At 50.5% G+C, this 22,122-nt stretch overlaps 4 protein-coding genes across 4 annotated transcripts; 1 reads left to right on the forward strand and 3 right to left on the reverse strand.

Moving 5' to 3' along the window:
- Positions 1-2,485: 2,485 nt before the first annotated feature.
- Positions 2,486-4,017, reverse strand: LOC128273459 (glucoside xylosyltransferase 2). The gene is made up of 3 exons (XM_053011426.1): positions 3,804-4,017; positions 3,429-3,744; positions 2,486-3,363 (listed from the first exon to the last, which is right to left on the reverse strand). The coding sequence occupies exons 1-3, from the start codon at positions 3,953-3,955 to the stop codon at positions 2,698-2,700; spliced, it is 1,134 nt and encodes a 377-aa protein (XP_052867386.1). The 5' UTR covers positions 3,956-4,017; the 3' UTR covers positions 2,486-2,697.
- Positions 4,018-4,752: 735 nt separating this feature from the next.
- On the forward strand, positions 4,753-11,620 carry LOC128273379 (dedicator of cytokinesis protein 6). The gene is made up of 7 exons (XM_053011323.1): positions 4,753-4,793; positions 4,867-4,951; positions 5,034-7,489; positions 7,561-9,565; positions 9,626-10,670; positions 10,731-11,130; positions 11,209-11,620. Exons 1-7 carry the CDS (start codon positions 4,753-4,755, stop codon positions 11,411-11,413), a joined length of 6,237 nt encoding a protein of 2,078 aa, XP_052867283.1. The 3' UTR covers positions 11,414-11,620.
- A 648-nt stretch (positions 11,621-12,268) lies between these two features.
- LOC128272202 (reticulocalbin-2) lies at positions 12,269-13,640 on the reverse strand. The gene is made up of 2 exons (XM_053009962.1): positions 12,808-13,640; positions 12,269-12,727 (listed from the first exon to the last, which is right to left on the reverse strand). The coding sequence occupies exons 1-2, from the start codon at positions 13,632-13,634 to the stop codon at positions 12,556-12,558; spliced, it is 999 nt and encodes a 332-aa protein (XP_052865922.1). The 5' UTR covers positions 13,635-13,640; the 3' UTR covers positions 12,269-12,555.
- Positions 13,641-14,047: 407 nt separating this feature from the next.
- On the reverse strand, positions 14,048-17,901 carry LOC128271953 (UV radiation resistance-associated gene protein). Its single transcript, XM_053009645.1, has 6 exons — positions 17,625-17,901; positions 15,457-16,986; positions 15,229-15,380; positions 15,092-15,166; positions 14,620-15,024; positions 14,048-14,554 (listed from the first exon to the last, which is right to left on the reverse strand). The coding sequence occupies exons 2-6, from the start codon at positions 16,981-16,983 to the stop codon at positions 14,317-14,319; spliced, it is 2,397 nt and encodes a 798-aa protein (XP_052865605.1). The 5' UTR covers positions 16,984-16,986; positions 17,625-17,901; the 3' UTR covers positions 14,048-14,316.
- Between the last annotated feature and the right edge of the window lie 4,221 nt (positions 17,902-22,122).

Here is a 22,122-nt window from a genome sequence, read left to right on the forward strand (position 1 = left end):
GCTTTTGCTTATTGCGAGGAGTTTTTCTGTGATCTCGTTGATCACTCCGAAGTTTATACGAGCGCAACCGCTGTAGCGTTTTCTTTTGATCGTTTTTACGTTTTCGGCCACCTTTGAGATGTTTTCCGGCGTCGATGGCAGCAATTCCTTTCTGAATTGTTTCTGATGCCGAATCATTATCACACGTGTTAGTTGTCAAAGGGCGATCTTCTCGATCCTGGCAGATCAATTCTGTACGATTAACGCGTTGATCACTCCGACGTTTATACGAACGCAACCGACGTGGCGTTTTCTTTTGATCGTTTTTACGTTTTCGGCCACCTTTGAGATGTTTTCCAGCGTCGATGGCAGCAATTCCTTTCTGAATTGTTTCTGATGCCGAATCATTAATACACGTGTTGGTTGTCACAGAGGAATCTTCTCGGCAGATCAGTTCTGAAGGATTTGTTTGGAGGTTATCCTGTTCATCGACATCTTCATTCTCTAATTTCGCAATTGGATTTTCCTCTGCTTCGAATAAATCATCAGCTTGGTTGCCACAACATTCATGTGTCCCATTTACGTGAGGAACTGTGCAACTCCTCTGAATCGCATCGTTCGCTGCATCCGGTGTGGTGACTTCAGTTTTGATTAACAATTCTGTGTCAACCGTTTGTGCAGCAGAGTGGCCAAGATGGTCTTCACTGATGTCTGCCTCGTTCTTCACTGTGGTTTGCTTTTTGGTAAATCCATTGACCAGTGCAATGTTTTCGTTGCACCGCCAGCGAAACGTATACATCTTATCCAAACGCGATTCGCACTTCGTGCACAAAAACGTCGGAACTCCAGGTAATATATCGGCCTGTAAAAATATGAGTCTCATAGTCTTTCTTGTGGAAAAGGCTGATATGTCTGTGTTAACAATCGTCCTACCTGAAAACCGGTACAATCAAAGAGTTTTTGAAGCTTATATTGTCCGGTTTCGTCGTTCGGTAGGGGCTCTAAATCGTCACACGCCGCCAAGCACCATCGGCATGTTTTGGGGGTTCTGGAAAATAATGTGCTGTAATACCTTTTAATATGCATCAAACACCAACTTACTCAACACCATTCGTCTTCTTGATAAATGCCGAAGGTTTCATTTCGAATGCAATCGTCTATTTCTGTGCAAAGATTTTTTAAATTCGTCTGCGTGTAGTTTGTTTACTGTTCTGCGGTGCGTTTTGACAGTTTCGGTTCCGTTTCTTTTTGACAGCTTGGTGTAATTTCACAGGTACTCACGAGCAGTTTATAAACTGTAATTGACGGGTAGCTCCGAAGTCACTCAATCTTCTAGGCAATCCAAAATATAATCTACCAAATAACAAATAACCTAATCAAACGTCGGCTAAGCTCGATAAAATGGTCAGATTTTATATGAAGCCAACACAGAATAAGGGTTTTTGCAAGGCAAGTTCGACCCCCCACACAAAATTTAGTTTCTTTTCAGTTGAACTCGGATAATTTTCAAGCAATTTGAGCCTAATTCAGCTGGTGCGACATGTATCCAACGGGAAGCACGAAAGAAAACCGTTCGGATATGAGAAATGAGGATGAAATGGGACTTGGCAACGCGCGCCGGGAGCAGCTAGTAAAAAATTAAGCCACACTAAGCGAACCAATCAGCTTAACTACTGATCGATCCACCCGGTCAATGGGAGACGCCATATTTTTTCCAGAAACACCACACGCAGAGCTCGGTTGCTTCTTTTTTACACCCTTTGAGAATATTATTAATGAAACTGACCGCCAAGTGCATTTAGCGAAAGCCTGCTGCCGTCGTCAAACCTGCCAATTCGTTGGCAGAAGATGCGACCTTTACGGTGACGACTTCAACGGCCGCGATGGCGACGAGACGATTACCGACGGCTTTACGAGGCAACGCGTCGTAACCTCTGTCCATACCGTCCGACTTCGGATTGAACTTTCCACTCCCGGCCCCTGCGGCCCCGACGGTCCGACAATCCTTCTGAAGTGCTGAACGATGCTAACTGCCCCGTCCAGTGAAACAGGTTATGCGCACATCGTAAGGCACTTTTAACTGGTGAACTTCGTTTACCGATTTCAGAACGGCACCGGCACGGACGGTGAATCTGCAGAGAAGGAAAGTGAATTCAAGAGCTGCAGACAGGCGGAGGCTGTCGTCGCGAGATAAGGTTAGGTGTTCGTGCGCTGCCAAAACGGGGACATCGCTCGAAGTTCATTATCAACCTTCGGCGGTGATGATTGCAACATATTTGAGGCTGAGTTGAATTTATGTATTTCAGTCCGCAGAGAAACACTGCCCCTAGACACGATTCCATCGTGCCACGTGGAGACGTATTACACACTTGTAACTGGATTCTCCGAAATTAACACGATCAAGAGCTTTTCGAAGGCGATGTTTTAGGTAAAAAATCCATTTATTTACACACACTCCTTATGTACAACGTAACACAAGTTTTGACCTACATCATCGATTCGTGTGCTTGTTAACCGCTCTGCCGTTTTTTTTTACATCTAGTGAAATCTTCTACTCATGAATTGGTCATTAATCTCTTATTTTCACCGGCCACAAAATGCCGTGGTATTGGACGATTGCGAGTTCAAGTTGCGCACAGATGCACAGGTGGTAGCCATCGTGGGAGAGAGAGACATCGAAATAAAACCGATTGACCACCGGCAGACAGATACGCCGGCCTAGGCCAGCTCGTCATACTGTTTGTGCTTGAAGTATTTGCGTGGATCCTGCAGGAACTTGTCCAGCAGTTTATCACAGTTAGAGTTGCTCGGTAGCACCAGCGATTCTTCGATGGTGCGTATTACGTTCGCGTGGACATCGGTCCGGAAGCTGTACTGCTCGAGTGTGGCGTACAGGAGACTAAAGATGGGCTGAGCCTGCGAGTGAAAGTACCCTCGGTTGCCGTGGATTATTTTCACCCCATCAGGGGCTTCACAGACGCTCATGTACATGCAGTGGTCCGCCCGGTAGTTCCACTCGCAAGGAAACACGTACAACCGGTCCGGGTTGTAGTGGAACAGCACGTTTAGTATATCCTGATCACCCCAGACGAGCTGCAGCCGGTACTCGCGGTAGATCGGCAGTATGTGATCTTCCCAGGCAAATTCGCGCATCCGCGTCAGGTTCATCAGCATGACCCCCGAGTTCACGCCTAGCTCGCCGTAGTACGGATGGCGCGCAAACCGGTTGTACCATCCGGCATTCTTGTCTTCGTGCTCAGGTGCCATACCGGCGAACTGGGATGCGTTAAAGCTCTGAAACAGGCCCCATATTTCCTGCACCGGTGACAGGAACACGGTGTCGGAATCTACGTACAACACAGCGTCCAGGTGTGACAGGAGGGACTGAAAACGGAAAGCATGGTGCGTGTCATCTCGAGTTCCGTCCACACGAAACTGCTACCCCTTACCGGAAGGAACAGACGCTGAGCAGCGCACGGCTTAAACAATTTCCTCCACTCGTCCTTGTTGGCGCGCGGGAATGTTAAGGAATGGATCTCGTACGTAAATATCCGATCGGTAACCTCCTGCCAATCGTTTAACTTTTCCATAAAGTTTATCTTCAGCTTCTCCTCCGCAATCACCACAAATCGGAGCGGCGCCTGATTGCGGTTAAATATTAAGACCGACTTGAGTGAGTTGAGTGCTTCGTTGTGCCGCTCGTTGCATGCTACGACTACCACCGCAATTTCCGTCCCGTTCGGTGGTAGTTCCGGTAAAACTTTCCTGTAATGAAACTGTACTTTAAATGTTTCTTTCGTTAAATGTCCGGCTTTAGTGTGCACCTGGCCTGGCCATCGTGTTTAGTGTCTCCTATCTGGTCAGCAAAATCTTGCTGGTCGCCGAAGCTGGTCCCATTGTCGACGCGGTAAATGTAGTACCAGAGCAGCAGAAAGGAAGTTACCGCCAGCACCAACAAATATCTGTATGCCTTCATTCTGTGCCGCTGTGTAACAGCATTTGGGCATGGTTCGCTTCGGAGGGCACCGACAGAGTTTAGGCCAAAAACTCGTAGCTGATTACCATATTTGCCACACAAACCGATTTCCTAATATGGCACGAGAAAGCGAGCAACTTTCGGTCGCCTACAGAAAACACCGCACAGGATATATTGAACTGGCGTAGGGGCGTACGGGTGTACCTCCTTTTAATATTAACTAACTACACTGGTTAGGTTCTCGATGTTTGTGCGAATCGGTGAATGTTTAACAATTTTAGTAGACGACCATCACCGAGAAGCCCGTAAGCTTCCTGAGCCTCTATTCTACAAACAATTGGCTGTTGCTCTTCTCGCGGGATCAAGGCAAACTGTCAAACGGGTGTTGTGTGTTGCTTTAGTATCGACTTTGGAGAAAAGTATTGCACTCTTACAATCAAATGCTTACAATATTATTGGTACCTCAGAAACGGCCTTATCAAGTTCTCGGAAAATAGTTCAAAATGGTACGAAAATCGCCTAAAGTATCGTTGTTGCTTCCAATCGAACGTTTTGCCGGATGCCTATTTCACTTGCTCGTTGTTTACATTTGCGTCACCACAGAGTCGGCGCGGGGGGCTATGTTCACGCACTGAGCCTGCTGTCAAAAAAGGTTTTATTCCTTCAATGGCGTCCCACTCGAGACGAAAACAATCTCTTCGCTACGCTACGTGTAAGTGGTGATAAAAGTGCTAATAATCACTTTCTTTGTGTAAAGCAGTGTTACTCTCGGTGCACGCGAAGAATCTCTGCTCACGATGTCGTCTGCACAGCGTGCATTCGCTTCGAAACTGACCAAGTAAGTACAGAAACGGGGGGCTCGCTGAAAAAGGTACTGTCGTGAAATCAATAACTGCCACTCCTCCCCGTAGGCACAATTCGTCAGACATTCGCAAAAATGTGGCCAACTATCAGTTGCTGTCGAAAAGCGACAGCAGTTCCGTGTGTTCCTCTTCAGTGAGTATTGCCCAGCGGGGTGCGTGCGGCCAGAGTCCAGCAGCAGCCAGTTAATTTGGTCACTTTCGCCCCTCCCCACTAGATTTCTTTGTGCGATCTGGTGGAACCGATTGACTACGAGGAGTTTCTGGCACAGCACAGCAGCCTGCTGCACAAGGATCCGCTGCGGTCGATTTTGGATTTCCCTTCCGGGGACGTGCAGGTGAAGATAGTGCCACGCAAGATACGAACGATTGAACATGTCACTCCCAAGGAACCGCTCGAGGAGCTTCCGCTGTACGTGCAGCACTGTGTGGACTGTTTCACGCGACCCTGGAAGGTGGTCGAGTTTTCGGCGCGACACCACTCCGGATCGTGTAGCTCGTGCGATCGCAAGGATAAGGGTGCGCTCAGCCCCACCTCGTACCAGCAGGAGTTCGAAATCGACCGGGACTTTGGGTCGATGGGCGTCTCGTTGGATGAATCCGTCACCTCCACCACGCTGTACGCGAGCGAAAGCTGCACCCCCAGCAGCCGCCAGTCGATCGCAAGCCTTTCTTCGGTGTCCACCTGCACGGACACCCTTACGCCGCGTGGATCGTGGGCATCGTTCGATCTGCGAAGCTCCGTCAACGATCCGCTCATCACGGGCGTCCTGGAGCGTGTGCCTCCGGAAAGTGTGGACCAAAGCAATGAAGTGAAGCGACAGGAGGAGCGCCAGCAAGCGCTGTTCGATCTGTACCCGGTCAGTGAGCTGACGGTCGAGAAGCGGTTGCCGGCCGAAATTCCAATGGAACACCTGGGGAACCGGATCCACGTGAAGTGCTTGCACCTCAAGCTGGAACTGGAGGTGGAGCCCATTTTTGCCTCGATGGCGATCTACGATGCGAAGGAGAAGAAAAAGCTATCCGAGAATTTCTACTTCGACATGAACCCGGAATCGTTGCGGCGAATGCTGGTGAACCATGTGCCGTTCTCGGACATTAGCACGCAGGCCCGGGAAGCGGTGTTTGACATCACGAACCCAAGCAACGAACTGTATCTCGTCATAAGACTGGAAAAAGTGCTTCAAGGGGACATCAAAGACTCGGTCGAACCGTACCTTAAGGACGATAAGGATAAGTACAAGGACAAGGCAAAGTCCAATGCGTCCGACTACTGCGAGCGGCTCGGCAAGTACCGAATGCCGTTCGCCTGGACCGGCATCTATCTGACGAGCATATTCAATGGCGACGGCATGGAGAAGGACGATCGCGAAAGCATTGGATCGGCTTCGAGCTCCAACAGCCTCGATCGAAAGTCGTCGACCAGCAGCTTCGATCAGTTCCGCAAGCGGGCAAGCGACATGGGCACACTGACGCGCCGAGGTTCGTTGGAGAGAAAGATGGAAAAACGGCGCTCCTGGTCACCGGATGACTTTGCGAACAGTATCGAAACATTCCGCCCGATCGCCATCACGGTTGCGAGCTTCTTCAAGCAGGAATCGGACAAAATGAAGGACGAGGAGTTGTACAAGTTCCTGCCCGAGCTGAAGCGCCCGGCGGCGCTGATGAAGAAACACAAGTGCATACCGGGCTCGATCAAGGTGGAGATTGCCCCGGCTACCGAGGAGCTAAAGTACGCGCTGACACCGGAGCTGGCCAGAATCGATCCGTACCCGGATGATCACACACGACCGGTGAAGGAAGTGCTCGAGTTTCCATCGACACCCATTCTAAACCCGCACTACGCGTACCGTAACTTGCTGTTTGTGTCCACGAAGGAGCTAAACTTTTCAACGCGCGCCGGTTCGGCCCGCAACATCGCCGTCCGGGTACAGTTGATGGCGGGTGAGAAGCAATCGGACGCAGTGGCGGCCATTTTCGGTAAAAGCTCCTGCGCCGAGTTCAGCACCGAAGCGTACAGTGCCGTCAACTACCACAACAAGCAGCCAACGTTTTACGACGAAATCAAGATCGAGCTGCCGGCCAATCTGAAGCAAAATCATCACATTCTGTTCACGCTCTTCCACGTGTCGTGCCAGAAGAAGCCGCAGGAAGTGCAGTCCACGGTGGAGACACCGGTCGGGTACACCTGGTTGCCGGTGCTCAAGGACGGCCACCTGAACGTGGGTGAGTTCAATCTGCCCGTCATGGTGGAGGAACCGCCGGACAACTACTCCTTCATACCGCCCGATGTGCAGCTGCCCGGTACCAAGTGGCTCGACAACCACCGGCAGGTGTTTTCGGTCACGATCGATGCGGTGACCTCGGTTCACGCGCTCGACGATTATCTGGACAAATTTATCTTCATGTGCGAGTGTCTCGATATGCGCAAGGTACCGCCCCGCATCGGTGAGGGCAACATGGAACGAGAGTTCCGGAAAACGCTCGTAGAACTGCAGTGCGCTGATCAGGAGCAGTTGGTCAAAAATATTCAGGTCATACTGGACAAGCTGATCGAGCTGCTGGTGACCACGTACAAGATCGGTGGCGAAGCGCTGTCACTCGGGCAGCACGTCTTCGAAACGATTTGCCAGATATCGGATAAAACTTGTGTAAGTAACGGGAACCGGATTGAACGGGATTTTGGTCCACAGCAAAATAATCATCGCATGACGCATGTTTCTTTCAGTCCCTGCAACCCGAGGCTCGCTACGGACGGCAGAGCATTCTGAGCACCTACATTCAGTTCCAATGCAAGATTCCGCATCCGATGGATCCAAAATGTAAGCTCGGGTCACTTCAGACACCCACCCGCCGACCGGCGTCCGCTGACGCCGGCGAGATGAACCGTAGCACCAGCAGTATCGATTTCACTGACCTCGGCCTAAGCCGTACGGCGGATCGTGCCCTGAGCGTACGATCGGACGGATGTTCTCCTGGGTCCGGCGTCAAGGATGGGTTGGTCCGATTGCTGCACGAAGAAATCGCCCTCAACTGGGTGGTGGCGAGTGGAACGGCCGCCGAGCTGTCGATGACGAACTCGTGGATGCTGTTCGAGCTGATGGTGAAGAGTATGATCGAGCATCTGGACCTCACGAACGCCCTGAATTCGCCCCGCAAAAGCCGTTTTCCGCATCAATACACGGACGATATCGGAACGCTCGTGCACCTGGTCACGACCAAGGTGGTCGGCTACAACAGTAGCGACCCGAAGCTGGCCCAGTCGATCAACTCCAGTTTGGCGTTTTTCGTGTTCGATCTGCTCAGCATCATGGACCGCGGGTTCGTGTACGGGCTGATCAAGACGTACTACAAGGTGATCATGACCAAAAGCACCTCCACCACGGACATGATCCAGTACAAGCTGGACTTCCTGCGTATCGTGTGCAGCCACGAACATTTCGTCGCCTTGAATCTACCCTTCGGTACGCCTTACACGGCCCTCTCGGCTCCGTGCAGCCCGACACCGAGCGTCACATCGAACAACAGTCAAAATTCGTACGTCAGCGCCATGACGGGCAACGATCGTGCACTGTACGCCGATCTGAGTGTCGAGTTCCGTCAGCAGCACTTCCTCGTTGGGTTGGTGCTTCAGGAACTGGCGAACGTGCTGGACATTTCAAACACTGCACTACACGCCAAAGCAATCAGCTGTCTGCGCGATCTGCTCACTTCGCACGATCTCGATCCTCGCTACAGTGAGGTTGAGGCAAGGGCTCGCGTTGCGGCCCTCTACCTGCCGCTGCTCGGCATCGTAATGGACGTTATTTCGCAGCTACACACTCCACTGTCTCAGTCACACGATCGTCTCAACACAATCGGTCAGCTGGACGACTATCAGGGTCCGGCGACATCGGTACCAACCACCAGCACCATCAGTCCGGAGGTTGCGTTTGCCATTTCCGGCATACGGCGCTACAGTTACGTGTCGGAAACGCCGAAACCGAAGGCCGCCCTAACCGGCGACACGCGCCACCTACTGGCGTGCTTCCTGTGGGTGCTGAAGAACCTCGAACCGGGCACGCTCATCAAGTATACGACGGCACTGAGCCCCCATCGGGTGCACCAGATGCTGCAGGTGTTGAACATCTGCCTGCCAAACTTTGAGTACCGCGGCAAGAAGCAACCGGCGAACACATCGAAACGCAACACGTCCAGTTTCCGCAAAACGCCCGATATGCGCGAAAAGCTGGAAGAGTTTATCCGTGGAACCGGTTCGGCGCGTAACGATCTCATTAACCGGCGCAAGGACGGTCGCAACTCGACCGAGAAGCTGCGCTGGAAGAAGGATCAAATCCGGACGCAGTTCTACGACAGCAACATTAAAAACGAAGCCGAACTGGAGATGTGCAGCTTCATCGAGGGTTCGCTCGCGACGGAAGTGTGCCTGACCGTGCTGGATACGCTCGAGATGATCGTGCAGGTCGCGTCCTCATCCGAGCTGCACCACAGTCTGCTGGGCACGGTGCTGAAGGTGCTGCTGCACGCGCTTTCGCGCAACCAAAGTACGCTCGCGCTCCAGAACCTTTTCGCCTCGCAGCGCTCGCTGGTCTTCAAGTACCACAATCTGCTGTTCGACGAAGAGACGGACAACTGTGCCGATCTTTGTTTGCTGCTGCTAAAACACTGTGGCTCCCAGTTGCCGACCGTGCGATCGCAAGCGGCTGCCTCGCTGTATCTGCTGATGAGACAAAATTTCGAAATCGGCAACGTAAGTCCGGGTGGGGTTCAGGTTTTTATTTCGGAATTTCTAACCTGTTCTTCTTTGTAGAATTTCGCTCGCGTTAAGATGCAGGTCACGATGTCACTCAGTTCGCTGGTCGGCACCAGTTCGTCGTTCAGCGAGCAGTCGTTGCGCCGGGCCCTGAAAACGATCCTGGTGTACGCCGAATCGGACACCGATTTGCAGGACACATCCTTCCCCGAGCAGGTGCAAGATTTGTTGTTCAATCTGCACATGATCCTCTCGGACACGGTCAAAATGAAGGAGTACCAGGAGGACCCCGAGATGTTGCTCGATCTCATGAACCGCATTGCGAAAGGGTACCAGAACTCACCGGATCTGCGGCTGACGTGGTTGGAGAATATGGCCAAAAAGCACACGGAACGTGCCAACCACACGGAGGCGGCAATGTGCTACGTTCACAGTGCGGCCCTGGTGGCCGAGTACCTAAGCATGCTGGAATCGCAGACCCATCTGCCGGTTGGGGCCGTTTCTTTTAAGCACATTTCACCGAACGCCCTGATGGAGTCGGCCGTCTCGGACGATGTGGTGAGCCCGGGCGAGGATGGCATCTGTCTGGGGAACAGCTTTACCGAGGGTGGACTGAAGCAGCTGCTGGATCATGCGGCCAGCGCATTTCAGGCGGCCGGCATGTACGAAGCCATGAACGACGTGTACAAGGTGCTGATACCGATCTGCGAGGCGAACCGTGACTTCCGCAAGCTGGCCTCGATCCACGGCAAGCTGCTCGAGGCGTTCAATCGCATCGCGCAGCTGCAGGGTAAGCGCGTGTTTGGCACCTACTTCCGGGTCGGTTTCTACGGTGCCAAGTTCGGTGATCTCGATCAGCAGGAGTTTATCTACAAGGAGCCGACGCTGACAAAGTTGCCCGAGATTTTTAGCCGCTTGCAAAACTTCTACGCCGATCGGTTCGGGCCGGACGTGGTGCAAATCATTAAGGACTCGAACGCCGTCGAAGTGGCCACCCTCGACCCGGACAAGACCTACATTCAGATCACGTACGTCGAGCCGTACTTTGAAACGTACGAGCTGCGCTACAAAGAAACGTACTTCGAGCGGAACTTTAACATCAGTAAGTGGGGATGTCCTTTTCGATTATTTGCATTCCTAATCGGCCTTTCTTTTTTCATAGAACGTTTCATATTTGCGACACCATTCACCAAGTCAGGCAAAGCCCACGGTGATCTGCATGAGCAGTGCAAAAGGAAAACCATCCTCACCACGGCCAATCACTTCCCGTACGTGAAGACGCGCATACAGGTGGTCCAGCGGCAGCAGATTGTGCTCGAACCGATCGAGGTGGCCATCGAGGACATACAGAAGAAGACGGCCGAACTGGCGGCCGCTACCATTCAAGAGCCGGCCGACCCGAAGATACTGCAAATGGTGCTGCAAGGGTGCATCGGTACCACCGTGAACCAGGGTCCGATGGAAATGGCGCACGTGTTTCTGTCGAGCATCGCCAATGGCAATACAATCCCGACGAAGCATCAGAACAAGCTGCGGCTGTGTTTCAAAGACTTCTCCAAAAAGTAAGCATTCCAAGCGAAGCGTTTTCAATCACTTCTGAACACATCATTTTCTTTTTTTATTTGCCCCAAAACCAATAGATGCGCTGATGCGCTGAAGAAGAATCGCAATCTCATTTTGCCCGACCAGAAAGACTACCAGAAGGAATTGGAACGCAACTATCAGGTGTTTACCGAACGGCTCTCTCCACTGATCACGATCAGCCCTTCGCAGGCCCAAGGGCTGATAGCGGCCAAGAACGACGTTCACAATAACAATCGGTTGACCTGCACACTGCGCTTCTAGTGCGTCAGTAATCTCAATCCGCAAAGTCTTGAATTGCTCTCTATGCACCTGTGGAAGGCATAATCTTTATCCGATTTATCGGTTCCCGTATGGACGTCATGTTTAGTGATTTGTTTGTCACCCAAAGGATGGTATCCCTCCCCTGTGCATGCGTTGTGTTCCTCGTTTCTTTTCAAAGTAGCAAGTGCCAAAGATTTTTTTGGAATAGTCCACAACATTCGATGCTCTAGATTTCAATGTTAAGGTTCTCATTGCATTGCAACCGCTCCGGTCTCTTACTGTTCTGTACAGAACAGTAAAAGGAATTGTGTAAACATGTACTGTACTTCCGTGCAAGGAATTAATATTTATATACGTATACCTAGGATAATAAGAAATGAAAACAGTTCGTTTAGTATTGAGTTAATGGCACTTAGTTCCGGAGTTAATGGGCGTATTACGACGTAAAAGAAACACGCACATGTTTACTGTATGTTTTGCTGTAGTAAGATTCGATCGTATCGCTATTTTCGAAACCATCGGGAATCCGAATTTTCCCGTCAAATAAATATTGTAGACTTACAAAAAGCAATTTGGAATTTTGATAGTTCTTCTGACACCAGCGTCCGGGCGAGTAGAAAGTAAGAAGATACGTTTTGTGCGACAATGTTCCCTCACGAGCTTTTATCGAAAACTACGGTTTGTAATAAATATCCAGCAATAGTGGGTAAAAGAATGAAACGTTTTTTTCCAACTTTATCCGAAACCGGCAAACTTTGCTACACGATTTCGCAGTTTCTGACACCAACTTTCTTAACTTTCACTAAAAGCGTTAAAAGCGTTTGAAGTGAATAAATACCAAATTTAATTGGACAGATTTAGGCATGTGCACAATCAATATTTTTGGCATAAAAACGACGAGAATACGTGTTTTACTAACTATATTAATGGCAGCTGACATGGAGTGGCGCTAAATATAAGTAATATTGAACAAACACTTGATGAAAATGAGAAGAAAATATAAATATTTGAAGATTTTAAAGTAACTAAACACGAGACTCGATTAAAGCATCGTTAGTCCACGGTGGTGAGTAAAATAGGTCATACAGAAATGCATCGAACGAGCACGATCGAGAGCCGACCGATCGCTAATGGAGCCTTCTTTACAGTTCGTCATCGAAATGATGAATGTTCTGCAGATGATCACCGTAGTCCGTAGCTTCGCTTCCCACGAAGATGTCGTACTTGTCGATGATCTCCAGGAAAGATAATCTATCGTCATGATCATCGTCGGCGGAAGCGAACAAATGGGCCACTTCGTCGCTGGCTACCTCGCTGTGGGAGGAGGTGGGGTAAAGAATCGCATTAACAATCGATTCCCCTCGATACTCGATAGCAACCATTGGAACACTTACTCGTTGCTAGGCACCACCCAAGACAAGATTTCGTTTCCATTCAAGTAGCCATCGCCGTCCCGGTCGAAATCCTCTTTAAACTTGTCCATCTCTACGATGAGCCATTCCTTGTCGTGATCCTTTGCATTGTCACCGACAAACTCCTGGAAATCGATGCGCCCGTCATTGTTACGGTCCTTTTCGCGCAGCGTCTGGTTCAGTATGATCGGTAGCATCTCGGGAAACTCTTCCGGCGAAACGAACTGCACAAATTCGGTCGCATCCAACACTCCGTTTCGGTTCCTGTCCGCCGCATCGAACATTTCCTTGTCGTCCTGGATCAGCTTCCGCTCTTCGTCGTCCCGTGGCTCCTCGAACGGCAACCGTACGCCCTCCTCGTCTTCACTGTCCATACCGTACGTTTCCTGCAGGTACTCGTCCCACGTTACCGCGTCGTTGTTGTTCAAATCGACGTCGTCGAACCGGTCCGAGGCTTCCTCTTCGGCCAGCGACTTGAACGACCGCAAAATCCAGGCTTTCAGCTCGTGCCGGTCCACGAAACCGTCGGCATTCTGGTCCATCTTAGTGACGAGCACCGCTAGCCGGCGCTTCGATTCTTCCGGTGAAAGATTGTCAAACTCCTCGGCCTCCTTCACGCTGCCCAGGATCGCTTCGTGATCGAACTCGGAATAGTGTTCCCCGTCCTCCATATGATGGGCATCCCGCGGGGCGTACGCCCCGTCCTCCGTGCGTTCCTTGGTGACCGTATGGGTGTGCGAGTGTTTGTGCGTCGTCGCACACTGAACGCACACGACCAGTAAAAGGACCCACACCGTCGACGGCCACATTGTCACCTCGTCCTTTTGGGAACCAGAAGCAGCGTAATTAATAGTTTCACCAGTGGACACTGGGGTCAGTTACTTACAAGTTACAGCTTGCGAACGAAAAATCCTTTTCCGGTCGTCGGTCGTGATGTAAACAATACGTGCGGGGATTAGTTACACTTTTTGACAGTTCCAATGCCAACTGCGTTTACATTTGTCACTTCAGTTTTTGTATGGATCACATGTTCACTGGCAGAAGTGCAGATTTTTCCCGTTCGATTTTCCCATTTGGATTCTTTCAGGTTTAATAATAATAATTTCGACAGACACATTTTTCTCAGCCCCCTGCAAACAAACGCAACACGCCCGTTGGCTCGTTATTAATTGATTTATTTACCTACTCTGCAGTGTTTTCGTATAGTATTTGTGTTGTTTTATTTGTCCTCGTCAATATCGACCGAAACCGACGCCCGTTTTTCGAACCGCTTTCGGCGGTAACCAAATATTTCGCGGCATACGGTGCGCCCGTGCCCGCTTAGCGTCTGTAAATAAATATTAAATAAAAAGCCTCAAACAAATAACGAAACAAAGGAAGCAAACAGGGGTACTGCCCGTGCAACCCTCATCAAGCCCTGTTTGCCATTTCCGTGTGCTTGAGAGCCCCCGTGCGGGAAACAAATTCGTAACGTTTGGTGAATTGTCTAGTTCAGAATTTTTTGCCACCCTCAAAGTCGAGTGGTCGTGGCCGCTGGGCCTTGGTGAGTATCGGGTCGGAGGAAAACCGGCTACCACAGCCTCCCAGGCGCTGTTCGCCGGGGGAAACAATCCCTTCGGCGGGGCATTGCGCCGCCGCCGGTTGTTGATGGACCGGGTGCAACATCATCATCTGGTGCAACCGTTGGATCCGTTCCCGTTCCGTGTAGTCATCAACGGAGCTAGAAATCCTGGAAGAGCCCCACAATGAGATTGGAACCGGCAGAGGAGAGCTTATGCGACACAACGTCCATACCTTCCGGACGACGATGGATTGTCGTGGCGATAGGAACCGCTGCTGGTGCTGCTGGTCCCACTGCTGCTTCCGCCACCGCCGCCGCCGCCGCCGCCGAGCGACAGCGAATGGAAGGCGGGTGACATTTTCAGGTCGAGCGATGAGGCACCGAAACTACCGCTCGATGTCGTCGGTATCGGACACGATTGCTGAATTTCGTGCGTAAGCGTGCCATCCACCGTCACGCTGCCGCCACGGTCCATGTTGCGCACCGTCAGTATGCTGTGCAGATTGACGAGCGTCGCCCGCGGATCACCCCGGCTCATGCCGAGCTGGAACTTGAACTGGGAAATGTTCTGGTTCAATAGATACACACCGTACAGCACGGAGTTCGGTGCCGGTCCCGATCGGCAGTGCAGCGGAAATCTGAAACCCGACAACAAGGAATAAATGGTGATGGCCGTCGTCTCTGGCGCGGGGCCAATTCACTTACTCTCGATCCACCGTCGGTAGAGCCTTTACGATGTCCATCACTTTCGACCGAGAACCGTCGTATTGGATAGGATTTCTAGAAGTAGGGAAGCACGATGACATTTCAACTCTCGGCAGCCGCAGGACTGTGGCACCTACCTGAGGGGACTATCGAGAAACGAGGAACACATCATCACGGCGTGTGCAACGAAACCAAGCGCCACACTGAGGGCCAGGGCGGGTGTCGAGTCGGTGTAGGATTCAGCGTTCGGCAACGGTACATCGTTGATCGTGTACATACCCTGGCTTGTCTGGCGAGTCGAGGACAGAGAGAGAGCAGAGAGCTATAAAACCCCAGGTGACAGCCAGGATCAGCTTAACCTTTACCTTTCGAATGTAGTATATTTCGCCTAAACTGTGCAACAGTGACTGCCGTATGGCCAGCACCTGGCCTTTAAGCTTTCGCAGGGTGTCCCGCTGCCGGTCATAGGCTGCCCGCCGCTGGCTCAGCTGTTCCTTCTCGCGCCCGTACGTTCGGTAGCGTTCCATGAGCGCCGATTCCCGCTCGATGTTCCCGTCGGAGAGGAGGTGCAGTTTGTAGCGCAACTGCTGCATCACGGCCCGTGCCCGTTCCCGTTCCTCCGCCAGCAGCCGGCACTGGAACCGAGCCCGCTCGATGTGGCGCCGCAGCGCTTGGCCCCGGAGCAACATAGTGGGATCGATCGGTTCGCGGTCCTGGTACAGCAGCCGGCTCAGCTGCTTGCCCATGCCGGCCCGGTTCGACGCCGACCGGTACACGATCGCGTGCTTGTTGCTGAACAGCTCCAGGTTCAAGCAGTAGGCACTCTTCATGCAGATCCGCTCGGTCAGCGTTTTCGCACTGTCCGCCTCGTATCGGAGCCGCCGCTGGCGTTCCTGTACCGCCAGGAGCCGCACCAGATCGTAGCTGGTGCGCACTTCACCGGCCGGAAACTCCATGTGTAGGTACCGAAGCCGCAGACTCGTTTCCGGTGGTTCCGTCGGCGTGGGACTTACGGAAGTGGAAACCGGCCGTGTAGGGCGAGTGTCTGGCGAAACGGAAAACTTTTGCTGCTGCTGGACACTGTTCGCAAAGTACCAGTGGTGGGTGGCGGACGATGGTGACGGCTGTGCGGGGACGGGAGAATTATTGCTACTATCACAGTGTGGTCCGCTGCTGCTATCTATCCGACTCCGGCCACTGGCCGGAATGGAAATCGCTCCCGACGAGCCGCCGCCAGGCGCCGGAGATAGATTGTTCGGTGTTTTTGGTATGCCCGTCTCACTGAGCCCCGTGTGCGGGGGTCTCGGGGCTTCGTCCGGTTCCACGATGCAATCGGCCGACGTAAAGTAGCCACCGTGCATCTGAAACACGAGCGTGTTCGGTTTAAGGCGCTTCTCGCTCCGCCTCGACAGTGGCACCAGGCCGGAAAAGTAAACACCCCACACGAACAGCACCCGATCGGACGGGGCCGATTCGGGGGCCTCGCCAGGCACTACACCATCCGTGGATTCCCCTTGCTGAGTACACTTATTATCACACACAGTACGAGGAACGGCGGATGCTGACGGCGGCGGTGTTTGCTCCCAGACCCGCACGCAAACACTGCGCAGCGAAGATTTGGCCGCCGCCGGACAGTCGATGTCCGCCCACAGCACATTCCGGTGGAGGTCGAGCTTTTCGCTGGTGTAGAACGGGGCCGACATGGGCGTTTGGTGGAGCGTGAAGTAAACGGTGCATTTGCTACGTCCCAGCGGCAACGACGACGACGACGGCGGGCTCGGTTCCGCCGGGGAACTGACGATGTTGTGGCCCGATATCTGCACTAAGCTGCGCAACCGAAGCTGCTGCGTCGACAGTGGACTCCAGTCGCGGCACCGCGGACGGCCGAACATTTTCTGTGACGCAAAAGAAGAACGCACATTGATTACTGCTGCTGCTATTGATCGTAGCAATCGGGGGGATCGTTCTCAAGTGGCACATTGCATTCTCAAAGTCGCAGTCGAAGAGGGAAAAGTTGCACCCGGGGGGGCGGTCGGTACGGCTTATCAGAGAACGGAATCAAAGCGCAGCACCACACACAACAAAGCCCGACACGCAGCACACATTTCGAAAGCCTCCTTCATGCGCCACACGCGCGCGCTTGCTTTCGCTCGGCTCGGCCAAGATGATTGGCCCCGTTCCGCTGTGAAGGGATGCGAGGGGAGGGGAAAATTTCACACTTCCGATACGCGCCGATCTATGTTTTCCACTTTTCCCATCGCGCTCGTCGCCGCGCAGTGGACATGGTTCGGATCGGCAAGAAAGCGAAAAATCGATGCAATTCGTAAAGAGCCTTCCCCGGGGGGGCTGTTGTAGAAAGCAATTAATTTAATTAAAACATACTACACCGTGCAACACACAGGTATCAAACAGGGAAAGGTGTGCGCGCGTGACACATTCTCGTGAATATTGGCAAACACAAACATAGACGGACGCTCTTTATCTTTTTCCTCCGTACGACACGACGCACAGCTACAAAAGGAATTTTGTTTACCTCATTGTTTCCTATTATGGTCACCACGAGAACGATCACGTATGTTTGTTGCAGCACCTGAGCAGCCTTCGCAACCCTTTGCTCTCGGAGCGTCAAACGCAGAAAACTTGCTGCTCCGATAGGAAGGGTCAAGCACCGAACCCCAACCGATTTTACGACGCCAGCAAACTATCGCACGAAAGGAGCATGTTGCAGATGCGATTAGATTTCAACAGTGCACCTTGGCACGCACAATACACGCATCAATTCGCGATTCACTTCGAAGAAGTGCACAGCAACGGGTTTGACAGCTCGGCATCGCGATGCTGTCATCGTTGCTGATAGCAGAACAAAAGAAACTTTTCCCCGCGCACCGGCAGGGTTGTATCGTACGCTACGCGCAAGGTGAATAGAACGAAGGTGATACCGTTTTCGACAGTACCGAACAAGATTTAGTACCGACAAGTACGGAAAGATTTGAAAATCGAGGACATTTCATTTCTTACTTGGACATTTCGTTTTCGTTTATTCTATTATATTGAAAGGAGCTCATCCTGCCACGGGAAACAAAAGAAGCCGATTTTTCTTGTTATTCAATTATTCATTTATTTATTTTATATTTTACTCGTTATTATCCAGATTTTGTGTACTTCTTTTTAAAATAAAACAACTTTTTCTGTTCTTCTTTTTAACACAATTGCATGATATATCTATTCAACAATATTTATATGTATAGAGCTTAGATTATCAACCTTGTTCACAAACAAATCTACAAATATTACAAGTTTTTCGCTCTCTCGCTCTTTCCTTCTCCCGCGCACCCGCGTCGCCGTCGAATGGTACGTCCGCCGGATGCTCAGAAGTTGTTTTGCAACATTCTCGCGGTGTAGCGTTTTTTTCTTACTTTCTTTCTTTTGTGTGTATATATAGATGTATTTATCGTACTTACAATGCCTACTGTTTATGCCTTCCGCGTAGAGCTTAGAACGTATTTTTGTATGTCAATTATTTCGTTATACATATATGTATACATACAAACATATATACGTTACATATGTATGTATGTAAGTATATGCATACACATACATATATACATATTCACACATTCACGCGCGCAAGGGTGTTGTATATTCTACTTCCTCTATATATATATGTGTTTTCTGTTGTGTTTTTTGTGGTTGCATTTGCTGCTGTTTTTCTGTTGATTCTAGGTGTGTACTGCATATATTATGTATTAATATATTCTCCTGTACTTTGTAGAGTGTTTTGCACTGAAGCCATAATTACTCGTATTCTCGCATATTTCTGACCCGGCTGTTTCCGGCCTGGCCGCCGCCCGCTCGCTGCACTAAAGTTTACTGCAGCCGAGTCCCGCGCGCGTAAGGTAGTTGTTTTTGTGTCATCTTTTGTAAGATGCTGTTTTGTAATCTTTCTTTTTTTCATATTTTCTGTGACTGTCAACCTTGCACCACTCCGTGTGTACTTAACTGTTACCGATCGCACCGAATCTCTGACCCCCGGCGCGGCCCCCTATCGGACAATCCCACCAACACAGTCGGCACCACCGATGGCCTTTTGGCATGATATTTCCGCTTCCCAGACGCGGGGACACGCTTCGGTAAATGTATTCAAACCCGCGTAAGCCGCCCACGGGTGGTTTTGAGAATCTTACAAATGAGTTTGGTGACAAATTTTAAATTAACTTTCAACCAACCCAACGTATTCCCGCGTTCAGTTCCAAAACCAGAAGGGTTAGGGGGTGTGTGTCATATTTGGCGATTAATATGAATTATGACGGAGTAAGGAGAGGAGCACTACAATCTAAGCGTAAATCACACTTTGTAAAACAATTCTCGGTTCTCGGTTATCATCAGCGCTACTACTATTTAAAAGTGATGTTTCGTAACTTCCAACGGACACACGCACACAAACACACATACACGTCCAAACCGTCGTCGTACATTTGGTCCATTCTACCAGCAAGGTCGCGAGACCCCGTTGTTGCGCGGTTCGTCCCTTCCGAAAGTGTGCAACAAAGTGATTCGTGGTGAAACCAAATTCTTATTTTGAATGCCGGGACCGGGCCGGGGTGGCCAAAGGAACCGAATGAGAGAATTGCAGAGAAAGGGCTGTGCTGCTGCAGTTTGGTGGTGGTGATGGTGGTTCCGCCATGATTGAGGATTCATAGAGAGCACAAAAAAGACCAGACCATCCAGAACGGAACGATCGACTTTAACGAGATGAAAGATGAACTCATGACGTCCCGATGACTGTTCCCACCAGTGGTCGAACGATCGCGCAAGATACGATTAATTCCCTTTTCAAAGATAACCAGAATTTGATTGTGGTGCGGCGGAAAAAACACTACGCCACGTTAAGGTGAAAGGGTGGTGTGTGGCCGCACTGTGTGTCCTGTCTGTGGGCAAACGAATGTGTGTGTGTTTGGTTTGTGTGAATGCATGCATAACCTATAGATAGAAGTCGTTTGACAACGAATTTTTTAAATTCGATTATGTTTCTAGCTCAACCGGCCAACACTAGAACTAGAGCCCCCCGCCAGAACTATCGCTAACGCTAGTTTTTTGATAGCAAATCGGCTTTTACACAATGTAGAAACCGTAGAACCGCAACCATAAGTGTGTAGCCCTCCCCGCGGAAGCGTGTCGTCGTCGCGGATGACTGATCGAATAGAACGTTGCCATAATCAACCAAGGATAACCAATTGATCGTCCCCATGTTTTCGTATGCCAATCGTTGTCGCCCATCGATGATACCGAAGCCAAAAACAGACGTAACATGTTTCCAAGCGGTCCTCCCCCGTGTTTAAAGGCATTTTTAATGTATATTTTAATGTTTCTTTTTTTCTAGCTCGACAAACGCAACATGTACACCGATACAATCGATACGATTTCCTCAACGACCAGGCCGGGAGGGGGCCACAGCTGACTGGTACTAAACGGAAGCAAAAACGGAAAGAATCCGTGTGTCCGTCTTTGGGTACTACGGGCGTTCCCGAGAGCATATTGGGATGTTGTTGCTGTGCACCTTACAACATATTCCTTTCCGGAGCCCCCTTTCTCCCCTTTTTCGTGTATTTACAGCTAAACATTAAGCTCTGGAGCGCCCCTCTGTCCTCTTCTGCTGCTTTCGTGCCGGGCACGTCGTTGTCCCTCCCGTGTCCCACACAGCTCTCAGCTCCGTCGTCCCGTGAACTTAGCATACGTATAAATTATTCTAAACTATGTGTCCTTTTGTTGCAAACGGTTTGATAGCGACTATTGTTACTGGTGATAAAAGATGCCGTTGCCGCCACATTGTTCCCCCGATCGTAGCTGCGAAATCGGCTATTCCATCACGATCATTTCTAATGGCAATTATGATAAACACAGTGTCTACGCATCTACACCACCGTCCGTTCGTTCGTTCCGGTGACGCCGGTTCCGGGCGGCCCCGAGTATGCAATTATTCATTTTTAAGCAAAGTGTAGTGTAAAATATCAACAGCGTTGAGGCAAACAGATGCAGCACAAATCGTGAAGGAAAGAAACACTGAACTGTTTGTGAAGGTGACCGGTAGATGGTTGTGTCTTTTTGCTGTCTAAAACAATCGGAACCACTTGAACATTTAATTTGCGGCAACACCGGAACCGGATTGCAAAATTTCCGGTTGCGGACCTAGACTTTCCCAGGCAGGTCGATTTATATTGCACATAAGAAGCACGGCAGAAGGGACGACGAAGGGTTGGTCTGGACACTCACATCCTTCTAAAATGCCGGACAGCACAGGCCAACGCGCGACTGCTTTATGTGTGATTCCATCTTTTTGCCCCTTTGAGGGTGGTTAGAGCGATACTCCGATTAGGAATTGCACTCTGATAACGACCACCAAGCTGTTGTGTTTATCGGTGTGTTGGTTGGTTATGGGTGATGGAAGTATATTTGTGTCCTTTAAATCTAGCTGCTTACAGTAGAGGGGTGCGCCCATGTGTCAGAATTTACCCAGCATTCTACTGAAATCAAGATTGGAACGCAAATTAACGATCGGTTTGCACCATCGCTGAACTAACAATCGGCTTGCAATCTTATAGAAAAAGCGCCGGTCCGTAAGAAATGCAACTTGCTTGTCCGTTTTATACAACTTTGTCCACTTTCACACTTTCATGTCCCCGCTCTGCTGGTTGCTTCTTTTTGTTTACCTATAACTGTATACAAGTGGAATAGATCCGTAGATCCTAAGTTGGGGGGCGAGGGGGCCACGTTTTTTGTTTGTTTATTTAAAGTTTTTCTTTTTCGTACTCTCCATTTGGTTGGTTCCTGAATTTCCGAAAAGTAACCCCTCGGGTTAAGCGCGCACCGCACCCATTACTAACACTGTTATAATAAGACACTTTTTTGCAACAGTTGTTCAACGAGCCACTGTTAAGGTATGCCAAAATGTTATTTGTTGTTCCTACTGGTGCCGCTGCTGCTGTTTGCTAAGCTAATGCTTCATATTCCCTGATTTACATTGTAGCATCACA

This window comes from Anopheles cruzii, chromosome 3 (genome assembly GCF_943734635.1).
Source record: "Anopheles cruzii chromosome 3, idAnoCruzAS_RS32_06, whole genome shotgun sequence".
Classification (NCBI taxonomy): Eukaryota; Metazoa; Arthropoda; class Insecta; order Diptera; family Culicidae; genus Anopheles; species Anopheles cruzii.